At 40.5% G+C, this 27,588-nt stretch overlaps 2 protein-coding genes and 1 non-coding gene across 5 annotated transcripts in view; 2 read left to right on the forward strand and 1 right to left on the reverse strand.

Annotated features, from left to right (window-relative positions):
- The window catches only part of SMIM33 (small integral membrane protein 33), a 29,186-nt gene extending 26,527 nt beyond the window's left edge, over nucleotides 1-2,659 (reverse strand). The window contains exons 1-2 of the mRNA XM_072952279.1: nucleotides 2,601-2,659; nucleotides 1,135-1,252 (exon numbers count right to left, since the gene is read on the reverse strand). Coding sequence (XP_072808380.1) covers nucleotides 1,135-1,252; nucleotides 2,601-2,659 — 177 coding nt within the window. The remainder of the gene's footprint in view (nucleotides 1-1,134; nucleotides 1,253-2,600) is intronic.
- On the forward strand, nucleotides 144-27,296 carry DNAJC18 (DnaJ heat shock protein family (Hsp40) member C18). Of its 3 annotated transcripts, XR_012067624.1 has the most exons (11): nucleotides 144-281; nucleotides 805-899; nucleotides 3,114-3,200; nucleotides 4,876-5,062; nucleotides 11,452-11,597; nucleotides 13,882-14,067; nucleotides 14,784-14,893; nucleotides 15,908-16,017; nucleotides 19,844-20,016; nucleotides 22,343-22,438; nucleotides 24,907-25,126. XR_012067624.1 is itself a non-coding variant. In XM_072956732.1 (10 exons), the coding sequence occupies exons 3-10, from the start codon at nucleotides 3,161-3,163 to the stop codon at nucleotides 25,029-25,031; spliced, it is 1,077 nt and encodes a 358-aa protein (XP_072812833.1). In that variant the 5' UTR covers nucleotides 145-281; nucleotides 805-899; nucleotides 3,114-3,160; the 3' UTR covers nucleotides 25,032-27,296. The 3 variants fall into 3 exon arrangements, 2 of the variants coding, with proteins under 2 accessions (XP_072812833.1, XP_006204632.1); XM_072956732.1 differs by lacking the exon at nucleotides 22,343-22,438 and having other exon boundaries at nucleotides 145-281; nucleotides 24,907-27,296; XM_006204570.4 differs by lacking the exons at nucleotides 805-899; nucleotides 22,343-22,438 and having other exon boundaries at nucleotides 145-281; nucleotides 24,907-27,296.
- Nucleotides 7,070-7,143, forward strand: TRNAP-AGG (transfer RNA proline (anticodon AGG)). The gene has a single exon. It is a non-coding gene; the product is annotated as a tRNA-Pro (tRNA).
- Nucleotides 27,297-27,588: the final 292 nt, after the last annotated feature.

Raw genomic sequence — 27,588 nt, forward strand, 5'->3', positions numbered from 1 at the left:
TATTTAAGCCACACTGTAAAAAGCACATGACTTACTAGTCAGTTCTAGTACAAAAATGCATCATTGGAATAGAACATTCCAGGTGACATAACAATGTCTAGAAGTACTGGATTCTGTTTGAATTGTTATTGGTATGGACTACCATGGATACTCAGTTCAGCTAATTAAGTCAAAGACATGGGTTTTATTCTAGGTAACTCAGTTGAAGTCTCCATTATAAAGCCACAAACTTTCCCTTGACTCTGGGCAATGTTCTGCAAATATGAGCTGTTAGTCTTAAGGTATTTATACGTGGGAGATGGGAAGAACTGGTACTAATATAAGATTGAAAGGTATTTACCCTGAAACTGACATTGCAAATACCACATTAACCATGTTGATTTTCCTGTTGCCAAATAACTACACTCTGGGAAGGGGTTGAGGTTGAATTCAGTTAATGCTGAACTCTTCTCTCTAGAAAACTGTATTAGAGGGGGCTCCGCTGGAAGATCCTACTATTTATGTAAATACAAGACCCACCTCTGACAGGAAATCCAAGTATAGCTTCTCCCTGCAGCTTCCCTGAGACCATATCTCTTCCCTGATATCTAGACAACAGGATGGTGGCCATTTACAAGATGACTTCCTCCCTATTCTAACACAGGACTACATGCCCAAAGCAGGAACAGGTGGCTCGGGTAGGGTGGCTGCTGTAGCTTGTCCTTCTCTTACTTCTTCTCCCATCCTATGGGAGGCCAACAAACCATCTCAGGCACACAGACCCAGTTGGACAGAGGGATCATTTACTCAGTATCTTTCTTCCAGGACTGGATGGGGCAGCACATCAATCATATAGGACACATGGCAAACCTCAGTATCACCAGCAAAAATTCACTACAGTTCAACAAGTTTTCCTGAAAGTAAGTAGAGAAAACTGATAGAAATCTGAGGTTGGCTCTAGGTAAAATGGTTTAGCAGATGAAGAACCACTGCAGGCCCCCTGGCCTAATTCTTGCATACAGTTTCCCAAAGCCAGGCTAGCACTACTTAGTTCTATTTGAATCTGCTGGAAGAACTGTGTGGTTCTGCTCAGCAGTCTCCCCCTGGATTTGTGGGTGTCCTTTCTCACCTCTTTGAACTTCTTTCTTCACCTACCTCCTCTTTGAGAAGTGCCAATTTCTCTTCCCTTATTTCCTTCCCAGGTGCTCTCGCTCTTCCTGCTGATTGCTTTCCCCTGGCACCTCCATCCTGAACTCTCTGGGCCAACAGCTCCCTCTTTTACCAAACAGAGACTGAATTTGACAGTGGGAATTATTTTTGTGGAGTGGTTGGCATGCTGAATCAAAAACTGGCACAGAAGTGTTCTAAATGTTGAGGTTTGGAGTTCTAAGATAGTCCTGGTGATAATCATAGAAAAATTCATCCAGAAGTGTTAATTGAGGTGTAAATGAGCTGGAGGATACATTTGCATGGCAATATCTGAGAAGGGTGCAATGCTAAACCACTTTTTACTGATCTAGTAGTAAATGAGCTGTCTAGAAAAGGAGGAAGTGAGGTTTTAGAGGTGTTGGGAAAGGTTGCTGAGGTACCAGACATTTCCAAGAGGCTCTGGCTTCCCAAATCTTGTCCAGCATTATTGCACTTGGTCTCTTCTCTTAAGTAGCCCCGTAATTCACTGTATCCCTTCTCAATCCAATTATCCCCTATAGTGCTCTACCACACCCACTCTCAACCAGATGATACCTCAAACTTCATGGTACTCTGACATCTCTGAGTACCTCCAGACTGTAGCTCTGTGCCCCTAGACTTCAAGATATATCCCACCTTCCCCTGTCCACCTAGAGCAGTCTGTCTAGCCTCTCAAAACCAAATAAACTTCCTCCTAATACTCAACCACCTAAAGGATGTCCCTGATCAGGTCCTTTGGTCTGCAGAGCACAAGTGGCTTCTTCAAGACCCAGTCTTCTGTGAACACAATGATGCTCATATATCCCAGAGTCATGACTGCAGAGACAGATGGAAATGCACACCACTGAAGGCTTTTACCATTTTAGTTTGTGTCTAGAGCTGTACATCTCCCCACCCCACTCCAACTACCTAAGGAGCTGTCGATTAATATCAAAGTTGACGCAATTGACTTGGTTTTCCTGAGTAAGGTCTCAATGAATTCCAAGTAACTTTTGTTTGGGGATGTACATGATCATTTTTCACTTTTGTGGACCTGATTTTTGGCCATCTCAACTCACCAGCAGGGATGAGTCAGTAAGGACAATACCCATCCACCTATGAAGAACTGCCTTTATTCTTTGCTAGGCTCCATGCAAATCTGAGTGGGGAAAAGTAGGAATATTTCTTCACTGCCTTTTTACTAATTTCCTAGGGCTGGGTCCTTTAGAAAAGGAGAAAGACCAAGGAAATAATTGGGGTGGAAGGGAAGGGGAAAGTCTCAGATGGGCCTTGGAGTAAAATAGGATAGATGAAGGATAAGGCACAGCAAATACATGGGGATCTAATGCCATCTCCAATACTTGCACCTTTCTTTTTTCTCTGCCTCTGACTCCTATGGGTCCCTCTAATGAAGCTATGACAGAGGAGTTGCCCTCTAACCACATAAATCTCACTTTTCTACTTTCTTGGCTCTTAAGTTCCCAAGGTAGGGTTCGGCATCACCAAAACCCATCGAGGACCAAGCATACAGTTTGCACAGAACAGGCAACAGCAAATATTTAATTAGGACATTCGTGAGGAGAAAAATAGTCACACTCTCACCCTCTAGCCCGTAGTTCGCAAAATCTTTCCCAGGCAGGATCTGATAGCACCTCCTTGAACATCCCAAGTGTTAGGCGAGGCCGAAGTTACGATCTCCACTCTACAGATGAGGAAAAGCGCAGCCCCCTGTTGCCACAGTTTCAGGCTGTGAGCCGCTGGTCGAGCAGCAGTTAACTGTCAGCAACACACTTCCACAGGCCTTTCTTCCAAGGGTCGCGCCCCTTTACACCACCGCTTGTGTGACCCCTCGCGCGGCGCCTGTCGGGAATTGTAGTCCAATGGCCCACATATACTATAGCTTGGACTACAATGACCAGCATGCTCCGCGTTTTTTTTTTTTTTTTTTTTGCCCCCTTCTCTCTCAGCCTCGGACGCCGGGGAGGCTCGCCAGATCCGCTGACTGGGAACCGATATGGCAGCGACTCTGGGCAGCGGGGAGCGTTGGACGGAAGGTACCAGATCCTGACCGGAGGGTGGGACAGGGCAGGGTCAGAGAGAAATCTGGGATGCGGCTCCTGGCGGCGCCTGAAAGGGCTGAGATCCTGGGCCTAAGATGAAGCACGGAGGCCTATGAGAAGATGCTGGGCCTGAGGAGGGTTCCTGGAGAGGTGGGGGACAGCCCAGGGCAGGCGGTCGGGATCCGGAAACCAGGAGTGCTGGCGCAAGCTGAGGACCCGGCCCGGTAGCCAGAGTCACCCGTGACGACTTGTTGCCTCCGGCCCCCAGCCCCGCCCCGGCCCGTGCCCCGCCCAGGGCCCTCAGCGGGCAGGCCCCGCCCGCCCCAGGGTTAGCACGGTGGTGCGGTCTCCTGCAGTTTGTTTACCGCGTCCTTATCATCGCCTCCAAACTGGGCCGCCTCAACCTCGGCCTCAGTTTGAGCTTGTCCCTGCAGCCAACATCAGGACGCATAGGCCGGCCTTTTCTATCCTACAGTCAGGCAAAGAGTACTGATCCAATACCTATTGAGTACCCTGTATTATGCTGATCATGCAGCAGAGATTTGAAGACATGGGCCTCTGATCCCACAGAACTCTCAGTCTACTGAGGGAGTTTGGCAGCTAAGCAGTCAATTACAGAACGGCCAATAAGTCCTGTGCTACACAGCAAGGTCATATGTTTGGGAAACATACTGACAAGGCACTCAACACAGTCTGGGTGTCAGAGGATGCCTCGTGGAGAAAGTGTTACATATGGTGACATGAAGGATGCGTTGGAGTTAGACAGGCCTACTTAGAGGAGGTTTTGCAGGCAGAAAGAACAGTATATGCAAAGACACAGAGAAAAGAGAAAGCTTTGCTGATCTGAAAGGAGTTTGGTGTGATCTAGAGCATAGACTGCAAAGGAGCTTGTGGTGAGAGATGAGGCTGGAGAGGCAGGCTGGGCCCATGATAAGAAATCTGAACAGGGAGCAGTGGGTAGTCACTAAGAGATGTTAAGCAGGAGAAAGATGTTTTTAAAGTTTTTCCCAGATCCTCCAGACAGGACAGGAGTATTATGCCTTCCTTAACTAGATTGCTGTGACCCTCTGCATTCTGCATGCATTGTGATTAGTTAAAACCTCTCCCTTTAAACTATAACGTCTTTGTGGTCAGGAGTAAGTCTTACCCATAAATCTGCTTGATCTGTCCAGCCAGATGTCTTGTAGGTATTAATTCTATAACTGTGAGTTTAAAAAGTTGACATCAACTCTGCTGTAAATCTTAGTAGTGGGAGACAATGCAACAAAAAATGTTTTATGATCAATTCACTTCTGAACATGGACCACAAAGAAATAGGCTTCTCCTGTGCTGCCGTAAAGGCAAGGTATTGGCCAGGTACCTCTTGAACCCTTTACTGGCTCTGTCATGATTACTTGCTCACTGACCACTGTAGGTATGGTGGACATTATTATGCTTCATGTTTCTGGCATTATAAGTTCTTCATGGTTGCCTGTGTATTTTCTGTACTGTTTTCTCAAGGAAGATGTTTGTTCAGCTTTGTATGGATGCTTAAAAGTCAGATGACGTCAGTAGCCTGGCCCTCACACTCACTTGCTCATGCCTACAAGCAGCGTCCCGGTTGGCTAAGGCCAGTAGTAAAGTTGATTTGCAGGTCAACACGAGGCCTCATTGTGCTGTTGCTTTGCAGCTTACATTGATGCAGTTCGAAGAAACAAATACCCAGAAGACAGACCTCCTGAAAGCCATGACCCCTGTGGTTGCTGTAACTGCATGAAGGCACAAAAGGAAAAGAAGTCTGAGAATGAGTGGAATCAGACCTGGCAGGGTGAAGGGAACACCACTTATACTGAAGAGCAGCTGCTTGGGGTACAAAGGTGAGCCTGTGGTGGGATTAAATAAGAGAATTTATGTAGAGTGCCTGGCACAGACAATGTGCTGTGTAAGGATTGACCGCTATTACTATTTTTTATTATTATTACTGAAGCACAATAGCTTCTTGGCCCAGAGGCAAGGCTAGATGGAAGTGGAATATTAGGGCATAATCTGAGGTCACTGCCCTGCTTCTGTTGTAAGAAAGACAGGGAAAACCATTTTGACATAATAGACATCTGTACAACATTCTACCCAAAACAGCAGAACACACATTCTTCTCAAGTATGCATGGAATTCTCTCCAAGATAAACCATATGTTAGGCCATAAAACATGACTCAATAAATTTAAAAGGATTAAAATCAAGCACTATTAATCTTCAACAAAGGAGGCAGCAGTATACATGGAAAAAAGACAGTCTCTGCAGTAAGTGGTGTTGGGAAGGCTGGACAATAGCATGTAAATCAACGAAGTTAGAACATTCCCTCGTACCATACACAAAAATAAGCTCAAAATGGCTTAAAGACTTAAACATAACACAGGACATCTTAAATCTCCTAGAAGAGAACATAGGCAAAACATTCTCTGACATAAATCTTAGCAATGTCCTCCCAGAGCAGGCTACCCAGGCAATAGAAATAAAAGCAAAAACAAACAAATGGGACCTAATGTATAAGTTTTGCACAGCAAAGGAAACAATAAACAAAACAAAAAACAACCTACGGAATGGGAGAAAATATTTGCAAATGATGCAACTAACAAGGGCTTAATTTCCAGAATGTACAGATAACTCATACAGCTTAATAACGAAAAAACAAACAGCCCAATCCAAAAATGGGCAGTAGACCTAAACAAGCAATTCTCCAATGAAGACATACAAATGGCCAATAGGCACATGAAAAAGTGCTCAATATCGCTAATTATCAGAGAAATGCAGTCAAAACACCTCACACCAGTTATAATGGCTATCATTCAAAAGTCCACGAATGATAAATGCTAGAGAGGGTGTGGAGAAAAGGAAACCCTTCTACACTGTTGTTGGGAATGTAGTTTGGTGCAGCCATTATGGAAAACAGTATAGAGATTCCTTAAAAAACTAAAAATAGAGGGGAAGGTATAGCTTAGTGGTAGAGTGCATGCCTAACATGCACAAGGTCCAGGTTCAATCCCCAGTACCTCCATTAAAAAAATAAATAAATAAACCTAATTTCTCCCGCACAAAAAAACCAACCAACCAAACAAACAAAAGAGTATATTTTTAAAAACTAAAAATAGATTTACCATATGATCCAGCAATCCCACTCCTGGGCATATATCCAGAGGGAACTCTAATTCAAAAACATACATGTACCCCAGTGTTCATAGCAGCGCTATTTACGATAACCAAGACATGGAAACAACCTAAATGTCCACTGGAAGATGACTGGGTAAAGAAGTTGTGGTATATTAATACAGTGAAATACTACTCAACCACAAAAAAGAATAAAATATTGCCATTTGCAGCAACATGGATGGACCTGAAGATCGTCATTCTTAGTGAAGCAAGCCAGAAAGAGAAAGAAAAATACCATATGATATCACTTATATGTGAAATCTGAAAGAAAAGATACAAATGAACTTATTTACAGAACAGAGACAGACTAACAGACACAGAAAACAAATTTAAGGTTACCGGGGGGGGGGGAAGGGGGTGGGAACGAATAAATTGGGAGTTTGATATTTGCAGATGCTGACTATTATATATAATATAGATAAACAGCAAGTTTGTACTGTATAGCACAGAGAACTATATTCAATATCTTATAGTAACCTATAATGAAAAAGAATATGAAAAGGAATATATGTATGTATATGTATGACTGAAACATTATGTTGTACACCAGAAATTGACACAACATTGTAAACTGACTATACTTCAACTAAAAAATAAATAAAATAAAATAAAATAAAATAAAATAATCAAACATTGTATGTTCTTAGCAATTAACAACAGAAGGAAATTTGGAGAGGGGGAGGGTATAGCTCAGTGGTTAGAGTGCATGCTTAGGATGCAGGAGGTCCTGGGTTCAATCCCTAGTACCTCTATTTCAATCAATCAATCAATCAAATTACCTCCCCCCTCAATAAAATAAATAAATTTTTTTTTAAAGAAAGAAATTTGGGAAATTCACAAATATGTGACAATTAAGCAACATATTCCTAAATAACAAATAGGTCAAAGAAGACATCACAAGGAAAATTAGAAAATACTTTGAGATGGATTAAAATGAAAACACAACATACGAAAACATATAAGATGCAGCTAAAGCAATGCTTAAAAGGAAATTTATAGCTTTAAATGCTGTAAATGTTTATATTTTTAAAAAAAATCTCAAATCAATAACCTAATTCTATAGAAAAAGAAGAAGAAACTAAATTCAAAGAAGCAGAATGAAGGAACTAATATGGCATAGAAATAAATGAAATAGAGGATAGAAAAACAATAGACAAAATCAACAAAACCTAAAGTCAGGTTTTTTGGAGGTGGAGGGGGTGTATATTTATTTATTCATTTTTAGAGGGGGTACCAGGGATTGAACCGAGGACCTAAGCATGTGCTTTAGCACTTGAGCTATATCCTCTCCCACTGATTTTTGAAAATATCAACAAAATTGACAAACATTTAACTAGACTGACCAAGCAAAGAAAAGGAGAATACTAAAATAACTAAAATCAGGAGAATACTAAAATAACTATGCCCTATTTCACTCCTGATTTTAGTTATCAAAACGGTCTTGAAAAAGAAGTACAAAGTTTGAAGACTCACACATTCCAATTTCAAAACTTAATACAAAGCTGCAGTAATAAAGATAGTGTGCACTAGCATAGAATAGACAGGTAGATCAATAGCATACAATTGAGAGTCCAGAAACAAACCCTTATGTTTATGGTTAATTGATTTTTGACAAGTGTGCCAAGACAATTTAATGGGGGAAGGATAGTCTTTAACAAATGTTGGAACAACAGGATATCCCCATGCAAAAGAATGAACTTGGTTCCCTTCCTCACACAAACACCTAATGTAAGGTGTTTGTGTGAGGAAGGGAAGTTAATTCAAAGACCTAATGTAAGACCTAAATGCAAGAGCTAAAACTGTAACACTCTTAGAAGAAAACATAAATGTAACTCTTCATGATGTTGGATTAGGTAATGATTTTTTGTTGACACCCAAAGCACAAATGACAAAAGAAAAAACAGGTAAATTGGACTTCATCAAAATTAGAAACTTTTGCACTTCAAAAGATAACATAAAGAAGGTGAAAAATCAATCCACAAAATGGGAGAAAATATTTTCAAATTATATATCTGATACGGGATTTATATCTAAAACATACAAAATTCTCTTACAACTCAACAATAAAATGACAGTAAGCCAATTGAAAAATGGACAAAGAATCTGAACTGGCATTCCTTCAAAGATATACAAATGGCCAATAAGCATACGAAGAGTTTGCTCAATATCGTTAGTCATTAGAGGAATGCAAATCAAAACCAGAATGAGATACCATACTACCTCGTACTCACTAAGATGTCTATAATCAAAAAGATGGACAATAACAAGTGTTGGTGAGGACATGGAGAAATTGCCCTTCTATATTGCTGGTAGGGATGAAAAATGCTGCAGCCAGTTTGGAAAACAGTATGGGAGTTCCTCAGAAGGTTAGACATAGCATATGACATAGCCATCCACTCCTAGATATATACCAAGAGAAATAAAAACATGCTTCCAGACAAAAACTTGTACATGAATGTTCATATATAGCATTTTTCATAAGAGCCCCCAAATAGAAACAACCCAGATGTCCATTAACTGATAATTGGATAAACAAAATGGGGAATATCTGTACAATGAACATTTTTTGGTAATAAAAAGTAATGAAGTACTGATATATGCTGCAACATGAATGAATCTTGAAAATATTGTGTTAGTACAAGAAACCAAACACAAAAGTTCTCATATTATATAATTCTTTTTATATGAAATGTCCAGAGTAGGCAAATATATAGAGACAGAAAAATTAGTGATTGCCAGGGTTTGGGGAGCAGAGGGATGAGGAGTGATTGCTAATGAGTATGGGGTTTCTTTTTGGGGTGATGAAAATGTTCTGGAATTAGTAGTGATGGGTGCACAACTCTGTGAATATACAACAACAAAAAAAAAACATAACGCTGAATCATACATTTTAAAAGAGTCAATTATCAACTATTCCTCAATTTGGAAAAAAGTGAACTTTGTTAAAGTTAGTGAAAGAGCTGGAATTCTAATTCAGGTATTCTGAGTGCAGAATTTGTCTGCATGACAGTTTTGCTAAAATGCCTTAATGACAATTTTATTCATCTTAAAATTTTAAAAAAGTGAACTTTGTGATATGTGAATTTTATCTCAGTGAAGCTGTTACTAAACAAATATAAATGTACAAAAAAGAGAGGCAGGAGAGTATCTACCATGGAAGCAGGGATCGGAAGCTAGGGTGGGGAGCCATATGATCCCCACTGGCACCTCTTAGGGAATGGCCCTGACTGACGTTATAGTCTAGCCTGTATTACTGACTTGCTGTGAACTCCTCAGCAGGCTCTGGGCCCTCTACCTGCCTAACTCAATTGTGTGGTAGCAAAAAGATGCAGATACTTTAAATGCCCATCAGTAGGGAATGTACATACATCCATAAAATTCAATAATATTCAGCTTTTTTAAAAAAATGTGGTAGATTTTTAATAATAGCCAATATTTACATCATGTCAGATGCTATCAAGCATTTTAATGAATACTTCACTTAGTCATAACAGTTCTGTGAAATACAGGTGTGCTTTATTAGCCTATTTCAGAAGATAACACTAAGGCACAGAAGTAAGTGCACAGCAAGATGAGACCCCATCCAAAGCATTTTGACTGCAGAGTTCATGCTCTAGTCCAGCCATTCTCAAAGTATAGTTTGAGAAAAATATAGGAAATCCCAAAGATCCTTTTGGGGGAGCAGGGGTGGTGTGCAAGTTTAAAACTTTTCATAATAATATAAAAACATTATTTGCCTTTTTCACTCTCATTCCTTCAGGGTTATACAGTGGAATTTTTGAAAGGCTATATGACATGCAATTATATCATCCTGTGTTTAAAATTTTTTGTTTTCATTTCTAGTATAGTAAATATTGATAGCTATAACTCACATAAACAAAAGCCTTTCTGGGGTCTTCAGTAATATTTAAGAGTATAAAAGCCTTCTTAAACAGACCCACAGACATAGAAAACAAACTTATAGTTACCAAAGAGTAAAGAGGAAGGGGGATAAATTAGGAGTTTAGGATTAACAGATGCACAATACTAGATAAAAAAATAGATAAACAACAAAATAACAAGGACTTACTGTATAGCACAGGGAACTATATTCAATATCTTGTAATACCTATAATGGAAGAGAATCTGAAAAAGTATATGTGTGTGTGTGTGTGTGTGTGTTTGTGTAACTTTGCTGTATACCTGAAACAAACACAACATTGTAAATCAACTATGCTGCAATTAAAAAAAAAGAGTATTAAAGACTTAGATCAAAAAGTTCAGAACTGCCACTCTGGTGGTCTAAACTATTATCCCTATACTTCTCATATACAAGCTTCTCATATAAGTCATGAATCAATCACCAGGATAAATTGTTAGTTAAAAAAAAGCAAGATGTAGAAGGATGATTGTAATATGTTTCCATTTAGGTAAGAAAAAAATGGTGAGGTCTCTATACATGTGTTCTCTTTGTACATAGGATTCACAGAAAATTTCTAACAGTGGTTATCCTGGGAGTAGGAAATTGGGGGACAGGGAATGGGGAAGCAGGAAGATTTTTCACTGTATATAGTTTAGTACTACTGGATATTTTTCTTCCACCATGCGAATATATTAACTTTTTTTAACATTTTTTATTGATTTATAATCATTTTACAATGTATATTAACTTTTTAAAACAAAGTTTCAAAAGATAACCATAAAGAAAAAAGGATAGAGAGGGAGGAAAAGGAAAAAAAAAAAGGGGGTGGTTAGGGTATTTCTTTTGGCGTTACTATCCTGTGGTTCAACTCTGAGGACCTTAGCCTGGGCCTTAGTAGAAGAATTAGGATACTTGTTCTATCCACTTACAGGAATATAGAAAGAATAAACTATCAGATGTAAAAAAATATTTTGAAAGGAATTATTCACTCAGTGGAAGGAGGACATTGTTAATGAATTGAATGTTTCATTAATGTGTTCACCAGTTTTCTTTTAGGTTTGTTTTCGGAGGTTAGAGAGAGAATGTACTCTTCTGCAGTTAATTGCACAAAAGGGGCCTTTGTAGACATACAAAAAGTGTTTCTGATTTGCGTTTTTAGAATCAAGAAATGCAGAAATTACTATGAAATTCTGGGAGTTGCACGAAATGCCAGTGATGAAGAACTTAAGAAAGCTTACCGAAAACTTGCCCTGAAATTTCATCCTGACAAGAACTGTGCTCCTGGAGCAACAGATGCTTTCAAAGGTCTGATCCTAAACTGATGCTTAATTCTGCCCTTCTTGTGGTGTTTGTTCACAGCAGGTTGTTTTCAGCCTCCCCTGAAATTGTTTTATAAGGCCACAAGCAGGGTGTTTTGTTTTGTTTTCCTGCTACACCTCTTAAACAGTGATTATCAGTATAGTTCTCTTCTGTTTTCATTCACTTACCTTAATTTGTTTTGGAAAACATATTTGGTTTCTCTGTAGTACCTTCTGGAACCATTCATTCATTGATACAGCAAATATTTACTGATGATCTATGTGCCAGGTGCCACAGTGAATAAAACAGATATGATTCCTCTTGTGGAACTTAGAGGCTGGTGGCCGCTTGTAAGTAGAGCCTAGATGGCATTTCCAAACTTCCTTGACCATGGAACTCTTTGTTCATGAAACCTCTGTTATTAATATGTTCAAATGAAAGAGTTTGATAAAGCATTTATTAAAGAGCAAAAACTTAGTTATAGATCAAATTTTTTTCCATTGATTTCCATATGTTAAGAAATACATTCTTAAAAAATATTTTGGATTTAACACATAAAAATCTTACTTAAGAGCTTCACCCCCAGGGAAGTCACTGATTCAAGCAGGGATTATCAGTGTATGCTATAACCTTTGAGTGATAGGTTGTTGAGTAGAATATTTGCATAATGTCAAAGTATCACCCCACAGAATACTTACTGATTACAAAGGGGAAAAATTCCTTTATAATAAAGATAACTAGCTGTCACCACTTTAACTAAGTGATCCAACTTAGTATCACCAATATTAGAACAACCTAACATTATGTGGTATAGCATCCATGTAGTATTCTTGCCAAAATGTTTGACCTGACTCTAATAAAAAGGAAATAATTAAAATATGGGACATTCTACAAAGAAAACTGACCTGCTCTTCAAAAAACTTCAAAATAGTAAAAAGCAAAAAAGGTGGGGAGTCTATTCTAAATTAAATTAAAGGGATATGAAACCAAATGAAATGCATGAACCTTGCACAGATTCACTAGGTGATTATAAATTGATGTTAATTTTCTTAGCTGTGGTTATAGTATTGTGACTTAGAATGACTTTCTTCTTAGGAGATATATGCTGAAATATTTAGGGGTAAAATGTCATAATATCTGCAGCCTACTTTCAAATGGTTCAGCAAAAAAAAAATGGATAACATATATGTAGGTATGTATGTGTAGAGAGTTGAGGAAAATAAAATGCTAACAATTGATAAATAAAGGTAAAGGTGCTTATTGTACTATTTTTTCAACTTTTCTGTAGATTTAAAAATTTTCAAAAGAAAAAGTAAAAAATGATAGATCTGAGAAATTTTTTAAAGTCAGCATTTACCTCAGAGGACACTCTACCTTTGTTAATGTGCCACTGTGAATCCAGTTCCCCCCACACTTTCTACAAGGAAACAAATAGAATAACCCACATTCTCTTCAGACCTTCATGTATCATATTTCACAGACTAATGGCATTTCTCTGAGAATCTACCAGATTTCAAGGGATGTGAATGTTTAAGCAGCTCTGTTTAGGTTTTTCTGTTTATTTTTTTCTGCTTAACTGTTTTATTGCTACAAACATTTAATCCAGATACCTAGCTAGAAGAATCATAAAAAAATGATCTTTCTGACTATGTTTCTGATAGCATTGATTGAATTAAAGGTAGTGGGACACCGATGTCTTAAAAGATTTTTTTCAACATTTCTTCAATTGGTTGTACTGATTGTATGCTTAAATAACATTGGACAAAGTTTGCACATTTATGCATAGGGAGGAGAAGTGATGGTAAGCATGTGTAATCTATTCAGTCTTTGACCCCTCTTGAGACATTAGAGATACATCTCTTAATTTCTAAAAACCATTTTCTAAGGCAAGCTGAAATAAGACTGATGAGTAAGGACTTTGCTTTTATCCAATCAGGAGGATTTTTACTGATTGTTTTGTTCAGGAGATTGTGACTGCATGTTAGAATACCACTACTTATGTATGACCTGTTTCCAGCCATAAATTGTTGCTCTCAAGTGAAATAAAAATACATTTTTGATGACTGAAAACAGTAGTTCTTAGTTTATCTTGAATCTAGAGTTGTTTCTGGCTTATCAAACTAGACCATGGTAAATTTCAAGGCCAAGCACTTTCTAGGCCAAAGCACCTCTTCTTGGGCCACTGTGAACTTGTCTAGCGTCAGTCAACTTTGGGCTCTTCATGCTACTACTGTGATCACCCTCAGCTACAGCAGACTATGTACTCACTTGCTTTTTGTTTTTGTTGCAGCGATAGGAAATGCCTTTGCAGTTCTGAGCAATCCTGATAAGAGACTCCGCTATGATGAATATGGAGATGAACAGGTGACTTTCACTGCTCCTCGAGCCAGACCTTATAATTATTACAGGGACTTCGAAGCTGACATCACTCCAGAAGAGCTATTCAATGTCTTCTTTGGAGGACATTTTCCTACTGGTTAGTATTCCAAAATTATCATTTAAAAAGTTGTATACACTTTGAGGATCTATTTGAGGATCTGAATAAAGGCACCGTGGTATGGTGGAAACAGCAAGACTTCGGAATCAGATGAGCTGAGATTTAAGGCAAGTCTTCAGTCTCCAGCTATGCGTGATTTTGATCAAATCACTTAGTCCCTCTGATCCTACTTCCTTACCTGAAAAATGGGGCTGATAATACCAACCTCAGAGGGCTGCTGTGAGGATTAGATATTTTTAAGTGCTTTATAAATTAGAAGCAAAATGCCTGTATCATCAAAATAGCAACCAGATAAAGATAAAGGTTAGAAAAGTACTCCCAGAAAGTTGGAAGTTGGGAAAATTAAATGCCTAGGAAGTAAACTGAATTTTATGAGTTGCCATTAAAGATATTAGTGACATAATCTAATACTGGTCAAGGAGGCAGACATGAGCATGTCAGACAGGAGTCATGACCCAAATGCTCTTTTGAGATTCTCACTCACTAGTTACAAAAGACTATTTAAATCAAGGCAGGAGAGCTAAGTACATTCTACTTCCTGCTGGTTCACTTGGCATACCTACTGTCTTATTTTCCTATTGGGTATAATGGGAGAATACTTGACCTATATAGAACCTAGTTGGGAGCAAGGACTTTGGAAAAAGCAAGGAAGGGGTGTTCGCCCTGTCGCATACTAAGTGTTCTTCTTTCTTCAGGAAATATTCATATGTTTTCAAACGTGACAGATGACACCCACTATTACCGCCGGCGGCACCGACATGAGAGGACACAGACACGGAAGGAAGAGGAAGAAGATAAACCTCAGGTACCTGGAAGGGACAGGACAACTGCTGCCCATAAACGTTTGTACTGAGCTGGACATGGAGTATGATCAGGTTTTAGAAGTTTAATGTGAGATATGTTGCTAACAGGTGCTTTAGGAAAGCAGAGGCATGGTAAGAAGAGGTGGGTAATTGGTCCAAATAGGCCAGAATGGTACCCCTCTTCCCCACCCATTCTTTGATAACTGTCCCAGAATATCTGTTCCCCTGTGGGGCTGTCTTAACCAAGGTTTTCTTAACTGCAGAGAATAGGAAGCCCTTTCAAAATATTCAAAACTAAAGGGGGTTTAAGGGAAGGGATCAAGGGAGTCTCATGAAGCTCAAAGGCAGGAAGCACGTTGGGCCTCATGACAGACAGGAACCAGGAACTGCGGTGCTGTGAGGCACCCCCACAGCTGTGCTCTCCACGACTCTTGGGGCCAGACTGTCTGCAGTTTTCCTGCCTCTGCATCTGCTTTGTCTTCTCTAAGCAGCCTGGCTTGTTCTACTTCCCCTTGCAAATGGCCAGTCCACAGTGCCTCCGAGTATGTGTCCTTTCTTCAAGTGACTGCCTAGCAGTGAATGGTGATGAATCTCCATCCCAGATTCTTAGGAGGGAGAATGTGATTATCCCTGCTACCATTAGATGTTCCCTAGATGCCCCACAGTCCTTTCAGGTATGGCCAGGGTGACAGAGTTACATAATATGACATGATCTTGTGAGAGTCACAGTCTGGGCAGACTCACCCACGGGTGTCTGCTTCATTGTTTTTAGAAAAGAAGGCTGCAGAAGGATTACTGGGTGTCAATCCAGGTTGTGGGCGGGCCTCCTTCTGCCTTCTCAGTAGATGGAACAGAGTTGTCTGGTACTTCTCAGCAGAAAGTACGCCTTCCCAGAAAAGCCTCAGGCTATGTGCAATGCATTGGTAATGTGTATTTTCTTTGGAAAAACAATCCTATTTTTAGTAAACTGTATATTGATGAAGAACACTTAACACCAAATACTTTTTCTTTTTCAGACTACATATTCTGCATTTATTCAGTTACTTCCAGTTCTGGTGATTGTGATTATATCTGTCATTACTCAGCTGCTAGCTGCTAATCCCCCATATAGTCTATTCTATAAATCGTAAGTCAAATATTTATAAATCTTCTTAATAATCTGGTGAAAGACTTGAATGTTTTGCTAGTACATTACTAACATTTCATTTCATCTTTTGTTGTAGAAAACACTGATTTTGTGTTTAAAGGAGCAGCTGGATAGTAATAATACAAACTCAAAAATACTGTAGGCAGTTTCCTGTACACTCAGGCCATGGATTGTTTTGTTCTGCAGCGACATCATCCGGTCAGCTGCAGAACAGCAACAGCTGGTTTCTAAAGGATTAATAGAGTAACTCCAGGTTCAGGGTAAATCCTTATCACACCATGTTAGAGTCAGAAAGGACCTTACTGAGCTTGTGATAGTATCGCTGGACCCCTGTGAATCTGAGAACAGAGTAACTAGGATCCAGTGATATTTCCAATTTAAAAATTGCAAGAATGGGACGTTTACTCACAATAAGGCTACATAGTCAAGCCATAGTATCTCATTTCTTTGCTTTTGCTGAAAATATAGAAATTCATTACAAAGTTTGTATTGCATGGAAAATATGAGGTCTGATAGGAATTTTTAGATTTCTTCAATTAATTGCTTCACTTAATTCAGTTCTCAAAGTTTGGTCCCTAGACCAACATCATCAGCATTAACTGGCAACATATTAGAAATGCAGACTCTTAGTCTTCTCTCCATATCTATTGAATCAGAAACTCTAGTGGTGAAAACCAGCAATATGAGTTGTTAACAAGCCCTCCAGATAATTCTGGTCCATACTAAGGTTTGAGAATCCCTGGATTATTTTTTTAATTTAACAATGAGAAATAAGTCATTAGTTACTATTATAGTTTAGTAAACAAAAACTTTTCCACATGTGGAGTCCATGGGGCAGGAAGAGCTCTTGCTGGTGATCACTATAGACTGAAGACTGTCATTTTAGATCAGTATCTTCATTTTATACAGAGGAAAGCTGAAATTCAGAGAGAGTTTGCTATCAGGTCATGCTGGCTTGATTCCCTCTATTTCTTTTTTTTTTTAAGATTTATTTATATATTTATTTTACAATATCATATTTTTTAAATTGGAATATAGTTGATGTACAATATTATATGTTATAGGTGTACAATATAGTGATTCACAATTTTTAAAGGTTATACTCCATTTATAGTTATTAGAAAATATTGCCTATATTCCTGATGTTGTACAATACATCCTTGTAGCTTATTTTATACCTGATACTTTGTACCCCTTAATCCTCCACCTCCATCTGCCCCTCCCCTTTCTTGCTCCCCACTGATAGCCACTAGTTCCTTCTCTACATCTGTGATCTGTTTCTTTTCTGTTATATTCACTAGTTTGTTGTATTTTTTTAGACTCTACATGTAAGTGATGTCTTACAATATTTGTCTTTCTCTGTCGGACTTATTTCACTTAGCATAATGCCCTCCAAGTCCATCCATGCTGTACACCAGAAACTAATACAATGTTTTAAGTCAACTGTACTTCAATTAAAAAGCAACCAACCAACCAACCAAGCCATTTAAAATATGCGCAGGAGAACTGAACAGACAAAAGAGGAAATGCAGATGGCCAACAGGAACATGAAAAGTTGCTCAGCATCACTCATATCAGGGAAATGAAATCAAAATCACAATAAGATATCATCTTACACCTGTCAGAATGGCCATCATCAAAAAGAATACAAATAACAAATGTTGGCAAGGATGTGGAGACTTGTACACTGCTAGTGGGAATGTAAATTGGTGCAGCCACTATGGAAAGCAGTATGGAGGTTTCTCAAAAACCAAAAAATAGAACCACCATATGGGCCAGGAATTCCACTCTTGGGCATATATTCGAGAAAAACAAAAACATTAATTCAAAAAGATATATACACCCCACTATTAACAGCAACAAACAATAACTATAAACAATTCATTATTTATAATTGCCAAGATATGGAAGCATCCTAAGTGCACATCAATAGGTGAATGGATACAGAAGATGTAGCATATATATGTAATAGAATACAACTCAACCATAAAAAAGAAGGATATTTTGCCTTTTGCGGCCCTTCATTCACTTTTTTTTTCACTTCAAAAACCAGAATTTTATAACTGGCATAAACATTAACATTGCATCAAAAACAACAAAATACCTAGAAATAAACTTAATGAAGGAAGTTACCTGTACTCTGAAAACTGTAAAACATTGATGAAGGAAATTGAAGATGATACAAAGAAATGGAAAGATATCTCGTGATTCCCTCTATTTCTTGACTTCCATGTTTCTCCATAGGCTACTGCTACCTCCTTTCTTGTCAACCAGTGGGACAGGCAGGAACCTGCCCTGCTAACAGCTTCCCAGAGGCAGGTGACAGCAGTCATGACCTATGCTCTTAGACATTCAGCAAGATCCCTAAGCCGAGAGATCAAAGAAGGCTGGGAGAAGGTCAAATTAACTCATTTAGGATGGAATTTTTCTAGTTTGAACAAAATCAGCTTGGATTTTGCACATTACTCTCACTCTGTTTTAACTTAAATTTGAGCTCCCTTCTGTGTTTCCTTATGGTTAGACTTTAGTTAACCCAGACCTGTTTGTTTCTGAGCACCAGATACCATTGGATATCTCAGACCCACAGAGAGTTAGCCTGGAAGTATCACTGAAATCTTTTATCTGAGTTTTTTTTTTTTGCAGTTCTCACCTATCAGCTATGTGTGAAGTACTTTTTATCATGTCCTAAAAATTGGAACTAAGTTGCTGTGAGCTATCTGGTTATTTGTAAATAGTTTACTGTAACAATCATTTCATTCAACTAGCATTTACCAATAGCCTACTCTATTCCAAGTGCCATGCTAGGTCCTACACAGTATATAATTATTTTTTTTAGCATTCAGCATTCTACTTTTAGCATAGAAAGCAATGTAAGAGAGGTGAATCCAGATATCTGCACCCTCATGTTCTACCAGCATTACTTACGATAGCCAAGACATGGAAACAACCTCAGTGTCCATCTGTGGATGAATGGATGAAGAAGTTGTGGTATGTATACTCGAGGGAATATTATCCAGCCATAAAAAATGAAGCAATCCTACCATTTGTGACAACATTGATGGACCTTGAAGGCATTATCCTAAGTGAAATAAGTCAGACAGAGAAAGACAAATACTGTAAGATCTCACTTACATGTATAATCTGGGAAAAAAAACCCAAAAAAACCAAAAAACCCAAACTCATAGAAAAAGAGATCAGAAGATCAGACTTGTGGTTACCAAAGGTGGAGGGGAGAGGGAGGGAGAATCAGAGGAAGGTGGTCAAAGTTAAAAACTAACAGTTATAAGATAAATAAGTACAAGGGATATACAACATGATAACTGTAGTTAACACTGCTGTATGCTAGGAAATGATAGGCAAGTTGTTCAGAGGGTGAATTCTAAGAATTCTCATCACAAGGAGAAATTATTTTTCCTTTTTTCTTTTCTATTTTCTTTTTATGGTATCCATACAAGATGGATGTTAGCAGAACCTATTGTAGTAATAATTTCACAGTATATGTAAAATAAACCATCATGATGGTTGCCTTAAATTAAGAAAAAATAAGAGAGAGGTTAATCCTTTAAGGGAATAAAGTAAAATATGTTGAGGCTGAATCCAGTTTGAACATGCTCATGTAATATTGGCAATCATTACCTTACACTTACTGCTTTGCTTGGGAAATAATAAATGTTAGATGTATTAGAAAATGGTATCTGCATCTGCCTTATGAAGGGGTGATTGTGATGATGTCTGTGAGGACAGTGCTGAGAGTGATACTGCCAAATGTAACAAGCTTACCTGAGCGCCCCTCTCCTTGTTTCAGGACCATGGGCTACACCATTTCTAGAGAAACCCAGAACCTACAGGTGCCTTACTTTGTGGATAAAAACTTTGACAAGGCCTACAGAGGAGCATCGCTGCGTGACCTGGAGAAGACGATAGAGAAGGATTACATTGATTACATCCAGACCACTTGCTGGAAGGAAAAACAACAAAGTAAGATGCTCTGAAAGGAGCTTTAGCTGATGGCCATGCTTCCAACCTGAGGCATCCCCACCAGCTTCCTGATCCTTCCTCTCTCCTTGTTTGAGTTGCACATGTTTACGTGAACAGGGAGAGGACAGAGGCCCTTTCAGGATACTACAAAAAAAAAAAAAAAGCAGTATACACTTGGCCAGGACTTGGAAATCTTAGGAACAAGGCAGCACTAGTTGCCTATCTGCCTGTCTGTCTCTTAGTCTCTACCTCTCTCTGCCTATCTGCCCTCTTTCCTCTCTCTGCCATCTGCTTTCCTTTGCTTCTTCAAGCTCTCTTCTTTCACCACCTTGATTTGCTATGGTTTATTTTGGTTGCTACCCTCTTAGTCACTCTCCCAACTTCCCCAACCCCACCAGTTATTGGCCCCTTTGTACATCCCAAGCTCCCTCTTTAAACAGTTAGCTGGTTTAGTCCAAAGTTTCCTAATTCCACATTCCCTGGAGGGAAATCTAACTGATCCAGCCTAAACAAAGTTTTATATGTTGTTGATATTGAGTTCATGTGCACCTTCTCTTCCTCTCCAGGTAGCTGTGGCCACATAGAACAAAAATGACCCTCCCTGAAGTAGGCCTTCCACTCTGTTTCTCTCTCTGGAGACAGTGGGGGTGACAGTGTTGCCACTTGGCTTACAACTCCAGTGAGTGTTAGTGAGGAGTGCTGGTAGCAAGGGCAACCCTGTCTCTCAGCCAACAGGCTCACTTTTCATCCCACTTGAATTCCACACACATACACACATACGTCTGTTAATTATTGTATAAAACTTGGCTTGGGTAATTTTTAAAAAGCAAACTCATTTTTAACTCATAGCTTATTACTGGGTATTATAAACATCTAACAGTGTGTGATAAATTTAGATCTTCAGTCATAGAGCTGCTAAGCCCTCACTGACCCATCAGGCATCCCAACCCCACCCCCTAGTTAATCTCTCCTTCCTCTGTGTTTTTAAAGCACTTTGCTCATCCTGTTAACACAGTACCACCCTCACAGTGTTAGTGTTCTGTAGCCACATGACAGTCTCCCTGCTGGATTCTGGGCTCTCTGAGGACAAGAACCATGTCTTACTAATTTTGTGGCCCAGGCCCTTGGCACTGTCCTTGCTTCAGAACAGATGCTCAACAAATGTCTTTTGAAAAGAAGATTCTCAGGACTGGAAAACTGAAAATGCTGAGCATTAAGAATCAGAGAGCAGGGCCAGTGTCCTAACCCTGGCCCTGAGGGAGCTTGTCTCTGCCCTCTGCTTCTGTAGGGCAGAGCCCAGCTGACCTCTCAGGTGCATTAGGAGCTTTGTGGGCAATGACTCTGGGATCTAAGGGGGAATTCAGCAGGAGGAGGAAGTTGATTTTTTATTGGGGGAAAAAAACAGAGTTCATACCGCATTGTTTATGGGGTTTATTGTTTGTTTTTGTTTTTTGGGGGGATGGGTAATTAGGTTTATTTACTTAGTTACTTTAGTGGTGGTGCTGGGGATTGAACCCAGGATCTCATGCACTAAGCATGTACTCTAACCACTGAGCTATATCCTCCCTGCCAAAAGAGAGTCTAGCCCATTATTGAACTAGGTTTTACAAGTTTCAAAAATCAGGAAAGAGTTTTGGGGCCAGATTAAGGCCTTGGACTAAAAGGCATTATAATCAGGTGAAGGGCACAGTCATAAAAGTCAGCATCGTTTTAGGCCCTGAGAAGTTTTTGAATTTGTTGCTTTCTGCAAGAAATCAATTAAAATATGCATTTCACATTCTTCAAACACACTTACACACACCTGCTGGAACTATGCAAAGAGCTCATGGTAAGGATTACACGTAAGATGACTTCTAGGCTTTTGTCCTCATCCTTATGAAGCCTAGTTTTAGGGCTTTGGCACTCTCTGGGTATAAACAGATCCAGTGGGTGAACGTGATGCATGTACCGGCAAGTTCCAAACTGCGGGTTATCAGCACACACCCCTTAAAAATCTATTTCTGGCATTTAAGGTTGGTGGCTGTCTGAAACCTCCCCACAACCCAAGTGCCATTTGAGAACAAGCAGCATCTGCCCTCCGGATCCAGCAGCAAGTGCAGCCAACAAGGTTAAATTTAGCACTTGGAGGTTGTAAAAATAAACCCACTTGAGAACAAAGTTCACTCTTGGCAAAATAGCGAATGGAAACTGTTTTTAGCAGAGTTAACCATTGTCTTTTTAAATCCTTTGTTAATTTCTTTTCTCTGCTCTTAGAATGGTTCATCGGAGTGAATTTCTGAGTAATCCCTTACTATGAACACTGATTGCCCTGTTTACTCCTTCACAGATGCATCTAGATAATAAACCTGGTGCCAGGGGAAGTGGCCATGCCACTGGGCTGGGATGGACCAAAGTAGCAGGCAGGAACTGCCTCCTGACCTCGGTGAGCTGAGCTGAGATCCCAGCCCTGCCTGGCAGAGGAGAACTTCTTTCCACACCCTGGAGCAGGGTAGCAGAGTGGGTAGGAGCTTAGGCTTTGAAATGGAGATAAAATGTACTTCCTCCCAGAAAAATTGTATGGATTATAGAAGATGGTATGAGTGTAACGCTTAGTGTGGTGTCTGGCATGTAGTAAGTGGCTGACTCCTGGTGGAGTCCAGTCCTTCCTTGCTTGGCCTGACTAGACTGGATGCCGCACTGTCTCATGGGCCTGGATCCTGAGGGTGGTTGGGATCTGTTGGGGTCTTCCAGCTGTCAAGACTCCAATCTGAGCTCTTGTGCAGAGTGTTTTTAGGAGAGGCTCTGAGACTTGCCTGTCTTGGTAATTTGCCTGAGTCAGTTTACCCTGAAGGCTCAATGCTCTGTCCATCCATTATACCGGCATTCAGGGTAAGGGAAACATTTTGCAGAGATGATGTTCTCTTGATCCTGTTCCTGCCAAAGATCTTTCTTCTTAGAAGTTATTGAACATTAACAGAACTTGTGAAAAGTAACATATTCATTGATTTGACCTTTTGTTCATTGAAGTACAGAATGATTCACTGGCAGTTTGGAGAGAGGTTTCTCCAAGCGTGGTCATGGGGACATGGTTCCTTGCAGCACTGTCCTTGTACAAGGTCATTGCTCTGGAGCAGGGGGTCTCAGCCTCTGGAGCATTGAAACCTGGTTTCAGTGAACTTTATAAAAAGCAAGTGATGTTGTGAGAAAAGCATTCATGTATGTGCAGTTCTCTTTTATAAGCTTATTACAGTGATTGTTAGTGTAGAAGATAGTAAGAATCACTAGCCTTAATGTTTTCTGGAATGAGATTTCAGCAATGAGACATTTGGATACGGTCCGTAAACAAAACCTAAGGAAATCATTTCAAGGAAAAGCAGAGCCACACAATGTGCTGTATATACTGGTGTCACTGTGACCCCAGAGGACAAAAGGCATAGACTGATTTCACAGAGCCCTCCTGAAGAGGTTCCCCACATGCCAAAGAAGCCAGAGAAATAGAGCCGCACTCTGGGCTGAAGGAAGGAGCAGAGGGCTTTCGTTTGGGTGAGGCACATGATCCTCCATGAAGCTGCATCACCTGCGAGGATGCCTGTGCCAAGGCAAGCTCTGGCTGGCAGGCACCGCAGGCCCCACGCCACGGAGTGAGGGCACATTGTTCTAGAGCCTGGGAGACCTGCTGCTTGCCAAGCGACTGCTGGGCCAGCGCCCAGGCTCTGAGCCTCCATTGTAGAGGGTGGGTTTTCATGCATTCCCACCCCTCACCTTGGAGTCCTACACTTAATCTGTACTTTGGGCGTTACTTGGTGTAAAGAGCAGAGATGCCAGTGTTTTTGTGTTGATGGAAACTTATTCAGAAACCAATGCCCAATATTCCTCCTGGCTAAGTATTAATTCCTGTTTCCAGGCAGTTTGCTGATTAATCAGACAGGTGCCACTCGTTCCACCAAGAAAAACAAAATCTGTCAGTAAAATGATTAAGAATGGATAGACATATTTCAGAATGATTAAAATAGCACTTTCACAAGTATGATCCTTTAAACATTGAGTAGCTCCCTGCTGTCAGAGGCTTTCAGAAGCCATGTAGCCCCTCCAAGCCCGCCATCCTGTTAATACACAGCACGTCTCTGGAGGTGCTTTTCAGGCGTTCCTTCCTAAGTATGTCTCTGAAACCATACAAAAGAGTAAAAAATAGAGGCAGCCAAACCACTGTTGAGTTGGGGAAGACAGCAGAGATTATATTCTGGTTAAAAATAGAATGACCTTCTCTACCATGAAGAGAAAATGAAATACATTTAGTCAAGGAGACAGAGGTCACTGGATCCAGATGATTTCACTTTTAAAAGAGCTCAGCTGCCTTTGGCCTTTGAATTAGGGACCTTGTATGCCGTGAGGGGATGAAGAAAGCCACCAGCAACCTGGCCTTCTGGAGAGGGCATGCCCAGCAGAGGTAGGCTGTGTGTCAGTCAGCGTGTGAGTTACAGTCCGGCGAGGCAGGGAAAGAGTGAAGCAGCTGTCTTTGTTTCAGATGACAGGAACAGGCCATTGGACTCCATTCACTCCCAACTGCCATCTGAATACCATTCACAGAAATGCCCTGAAACAGTCTCCTCTTACTGCACACGTGCAGGTTTCCTAAATCTGGTGCCAAATGTTCTATTGATAAGAATGAAGCCCAGTGCTTTTGTAATAGAGCCCGTTACTGTGGGACTCCAGGATCACAAGTGTCCCTTAATCCTCAGCACCTGGTGTGGTGTAGCTGCCTGATACATGTTTTTTGAGTAAATGAGTGTTTCTTAAATTTAATTGAAAGAAAAAACATTAAAGTAAAAGAAGCTTTGATTCCAGAAGTACTGAGATGAAACAAAGGAGCTCACCTCTCTTGATGAATTGGTTACCTCTTTTATCTTTCAGAGTCGGAGTTGACCAATTTGGCAGGATTATACAGAGATGAACGATTGAAACAGAAAGCAGAGTCGCTGAAACTTGAAAACTGTGAAAAACTTTCCAAACTTATTGGCCTACGCAGAGGTGGCTGAGAGGATGCTTGTCCTACGCAGGCTCGGGGTTTTGCTACTTGTTACTGTTTATGTTCCTAATTCCATTTTATAACACAAAATTAGGAAATGATGAACATTTTACAATTTGCTAGCTTTGTTTGGTGGGCAGAGTTGGAGGCGCTTCAGCATGGAGCCAGACTTATCATCACAGAATCCTTCCTGGGGATTGGCTCCAGGGGCCAGGAACAGTCCATCTGAGCTGAATGAATGGCAGAGCGTTAGATTCAGCCCCCTGCTCCACTCCTACCCTGACTCTGGGAACATAGTTCGGGGCACCCCAGAGCAGATTCATGTTTTCTTCCTTCTTCAGTGAAGTCTCAATAACCAGTCATTCCTAGGCTTAGCCAAAGCAGCTTAATATTGGTGGTTTAACATGTGCACCAAGAATTACACCTCTCACTTCATCAGAGTCATCGTCTCCCCCCAGGATTCAGCCACTGGAACATGCTCCCAACTCGGCTTTCTATTTTCTGAGGGGAATGTGGAGAAATGTAAACTGTTGTAGTCCACAGTTTTCTGTTTGCCTAATCTCTGTTCAGCATTACTAGCATTAGCAAACAGCCTGATTTGAGTTTCTTTTACTTCCTTAATACACCCTCTTGTAAAGGGTACAGAAATTAAGAGCTATAGAGTGAAACAGTTCAATGGACACATGGAAGCAGGGGACAGGGTTAAAGGTAAAATGCAAGGCTGACTCTCATCTGCTCAGTGCAGTTTCCCTAGTCCATCATAGAACCCAGAGAATGTTCTTTTTGTCATTTCCCTTTGCAGCATCACACACTCACACACGGGCTGAGTCCCTTCACCCCACAGAGGTACGGTGGTCAGACCTAAGAGGAGGCATTGCCAGCTAGCTAGGCTGTTTGCTCAAGCCTCAAGGTAGAGGGGAAAGACTTTCTGTGGTTCTGGGGGTCTGGCCTTGGCCCCAGCAGTCACTTTGTTTAACCAGTTCCCTGTAGTTTGTGATACGAGATACTTTTTCGTGTAGTCAACATTTGTTGAGTGCCTGCTATGGAATGAGAACATTGGTCCAGAGAAAATGCATGGTTGACTTGAGTCATACAATTGGTTGTGGCAAAGCTAGATGGTAGGCTGATTATCAAGTAGGAAGTGTGTGGTCATTCCCATTTCTCAGGTAATTCTAGCCATGTTGGTAAAGCACAATCTCCCAAGGATGCCCCTCCCCACCACCGGACCCAGCATCCTTTCTGTGGCAGTCCTGCATCCACTCGGGACACCTCTCTACACCAATTCTGTACACAGAACAAAAGCAGGCAGCTCTTCCCCCTGGTGACAAGGAAGAGGTAAGTTGTTACCTGGACTGTGTGGTTCTGGGCCTTGCTGTGGAGTTGAGCTACCAGGATTGAGCTGCCCAGATTTTATCATGAATCTGAACCTGGAAGGGTCAGTATGTGACTCTAGTCTACATTCCGCGTTTTCTTCAGGATAGAAGAAAAGTTCCTGTTGGAAGGAGAGTCTACATTAAAACTAATTTCCAAAGTAGAGATTTTTCTTTCAGATGCATAGCCATGATTTAGGCAGACATGTCTAGCATGGCTCAACGTGTGGGCATCCTACAGGGTCAGGAGATGGGTTCAGAGGTGAAGAGTAGGGCTTTGGTGGCTGGTAGGGGACACCTGCTCAGCTGTAGGGAGGGAGAGCAGTTCCAGAGATGGCCAGATTTCATCACCCAGCTGGGTCTATCCTAGTTTGGGGTGGAGGAGCTTCCTTGATCCCCTCTGAGTAACCAAGGGGATTTACACTGTAAAGTGTACCTGTGAGCCAAATAGGCTGTGAAAGTTGTTTTCCCATACACAGGGAAATCAAAGCTCTCCTCTCCCCAACCCCAACCTCTGCTAGAAAATGGGCCATAATTAAACTGATTTGACAGGTTGAAAGACCCTGTTCTAGATGGCCATGAATAGCAAAGTCACACATTTTATGGATTTCCTGGCAGAGATGAGTTATCTGTGATGATACTAAATAGAGGCAATGCTAACTCACTCCATTAAATGTCAGGTCTGTTGTCTGTTTTTATAGCACTGATGATACTGTTTTATTTATTACCTAATAGACTACAACACTCACATCTGGTTTTCCTCGAGGGAATGGTATTTGCTTTAGGTTGAAGGATAGTTTAATCTATTTGGTACTGTCCAGAATATTGTTAAACTATAATTTCCTGGGTTGCATTTTAGATGGGTTGTCTGCATGGTGGTAAAATAAACATTTTCCTCTTGCCTACATCATTTGGAAGGTTCTTTATCATTTATAAACTCTTTAGGTATGTCTTATTCTTGGATCAGAACCTGGCGTGCAGCTCTAGACTATTTCTGTGAGCACGAAGGCAGACTGGAGATGTGATGGGAGTGGGGCTCAGAAACAGGGCTTGAGGCTCAAGCAGAAAGTGAAGCTCTCATTCATGGAATGAAGGTGCTCTGTGCACTGTGTGATCAGCAGTGAGGAGGGGAGGGAGGAAACCCTTCCCATCACAAAGGACGCTGCAGCTTGAAGGAATCCGTGTCCCCAGGTTAAC

Source organism: Vicugna pacos, chromosome 3 (genome assembly GCF_048564905.1).
Source record: "Vicugna pacos chromosome 3, VicPac4, whole genome shotgun sequence".
In the NCBI taxonomy this organism is placed as follows: Eukaryota; Metazoa; Chordata; class Mammalia; order Artiodactyla; family Camelidae; genus Vicugna; species Vicugna pacos.

Excerpts from the sequence above, each read along its gene's own strand:
- DNAJC18 (XM_072956732.1), top strand. The coding sequence starts at position 3,161 with ATGGCAGCGACTCTGGGCAGCGGGGAGCGTTGGACGGAAG. Across the intron at positions 3,201-4,875 it reads CGGGGAGCGTTGGACGGAAG|CTTACATTGATGCAGTTCGA; the intron begins GTACCAGATCCT and ends GTTGCTTTGCAG. Across the intron at positions 11,598-13,881 it reads AGCAACAGATGCTTTCAAAG|CGATAGGAAATGCCTTTGCA; the intron begins GTCTGATCCTAA and ends TTTTTGTTGCAG.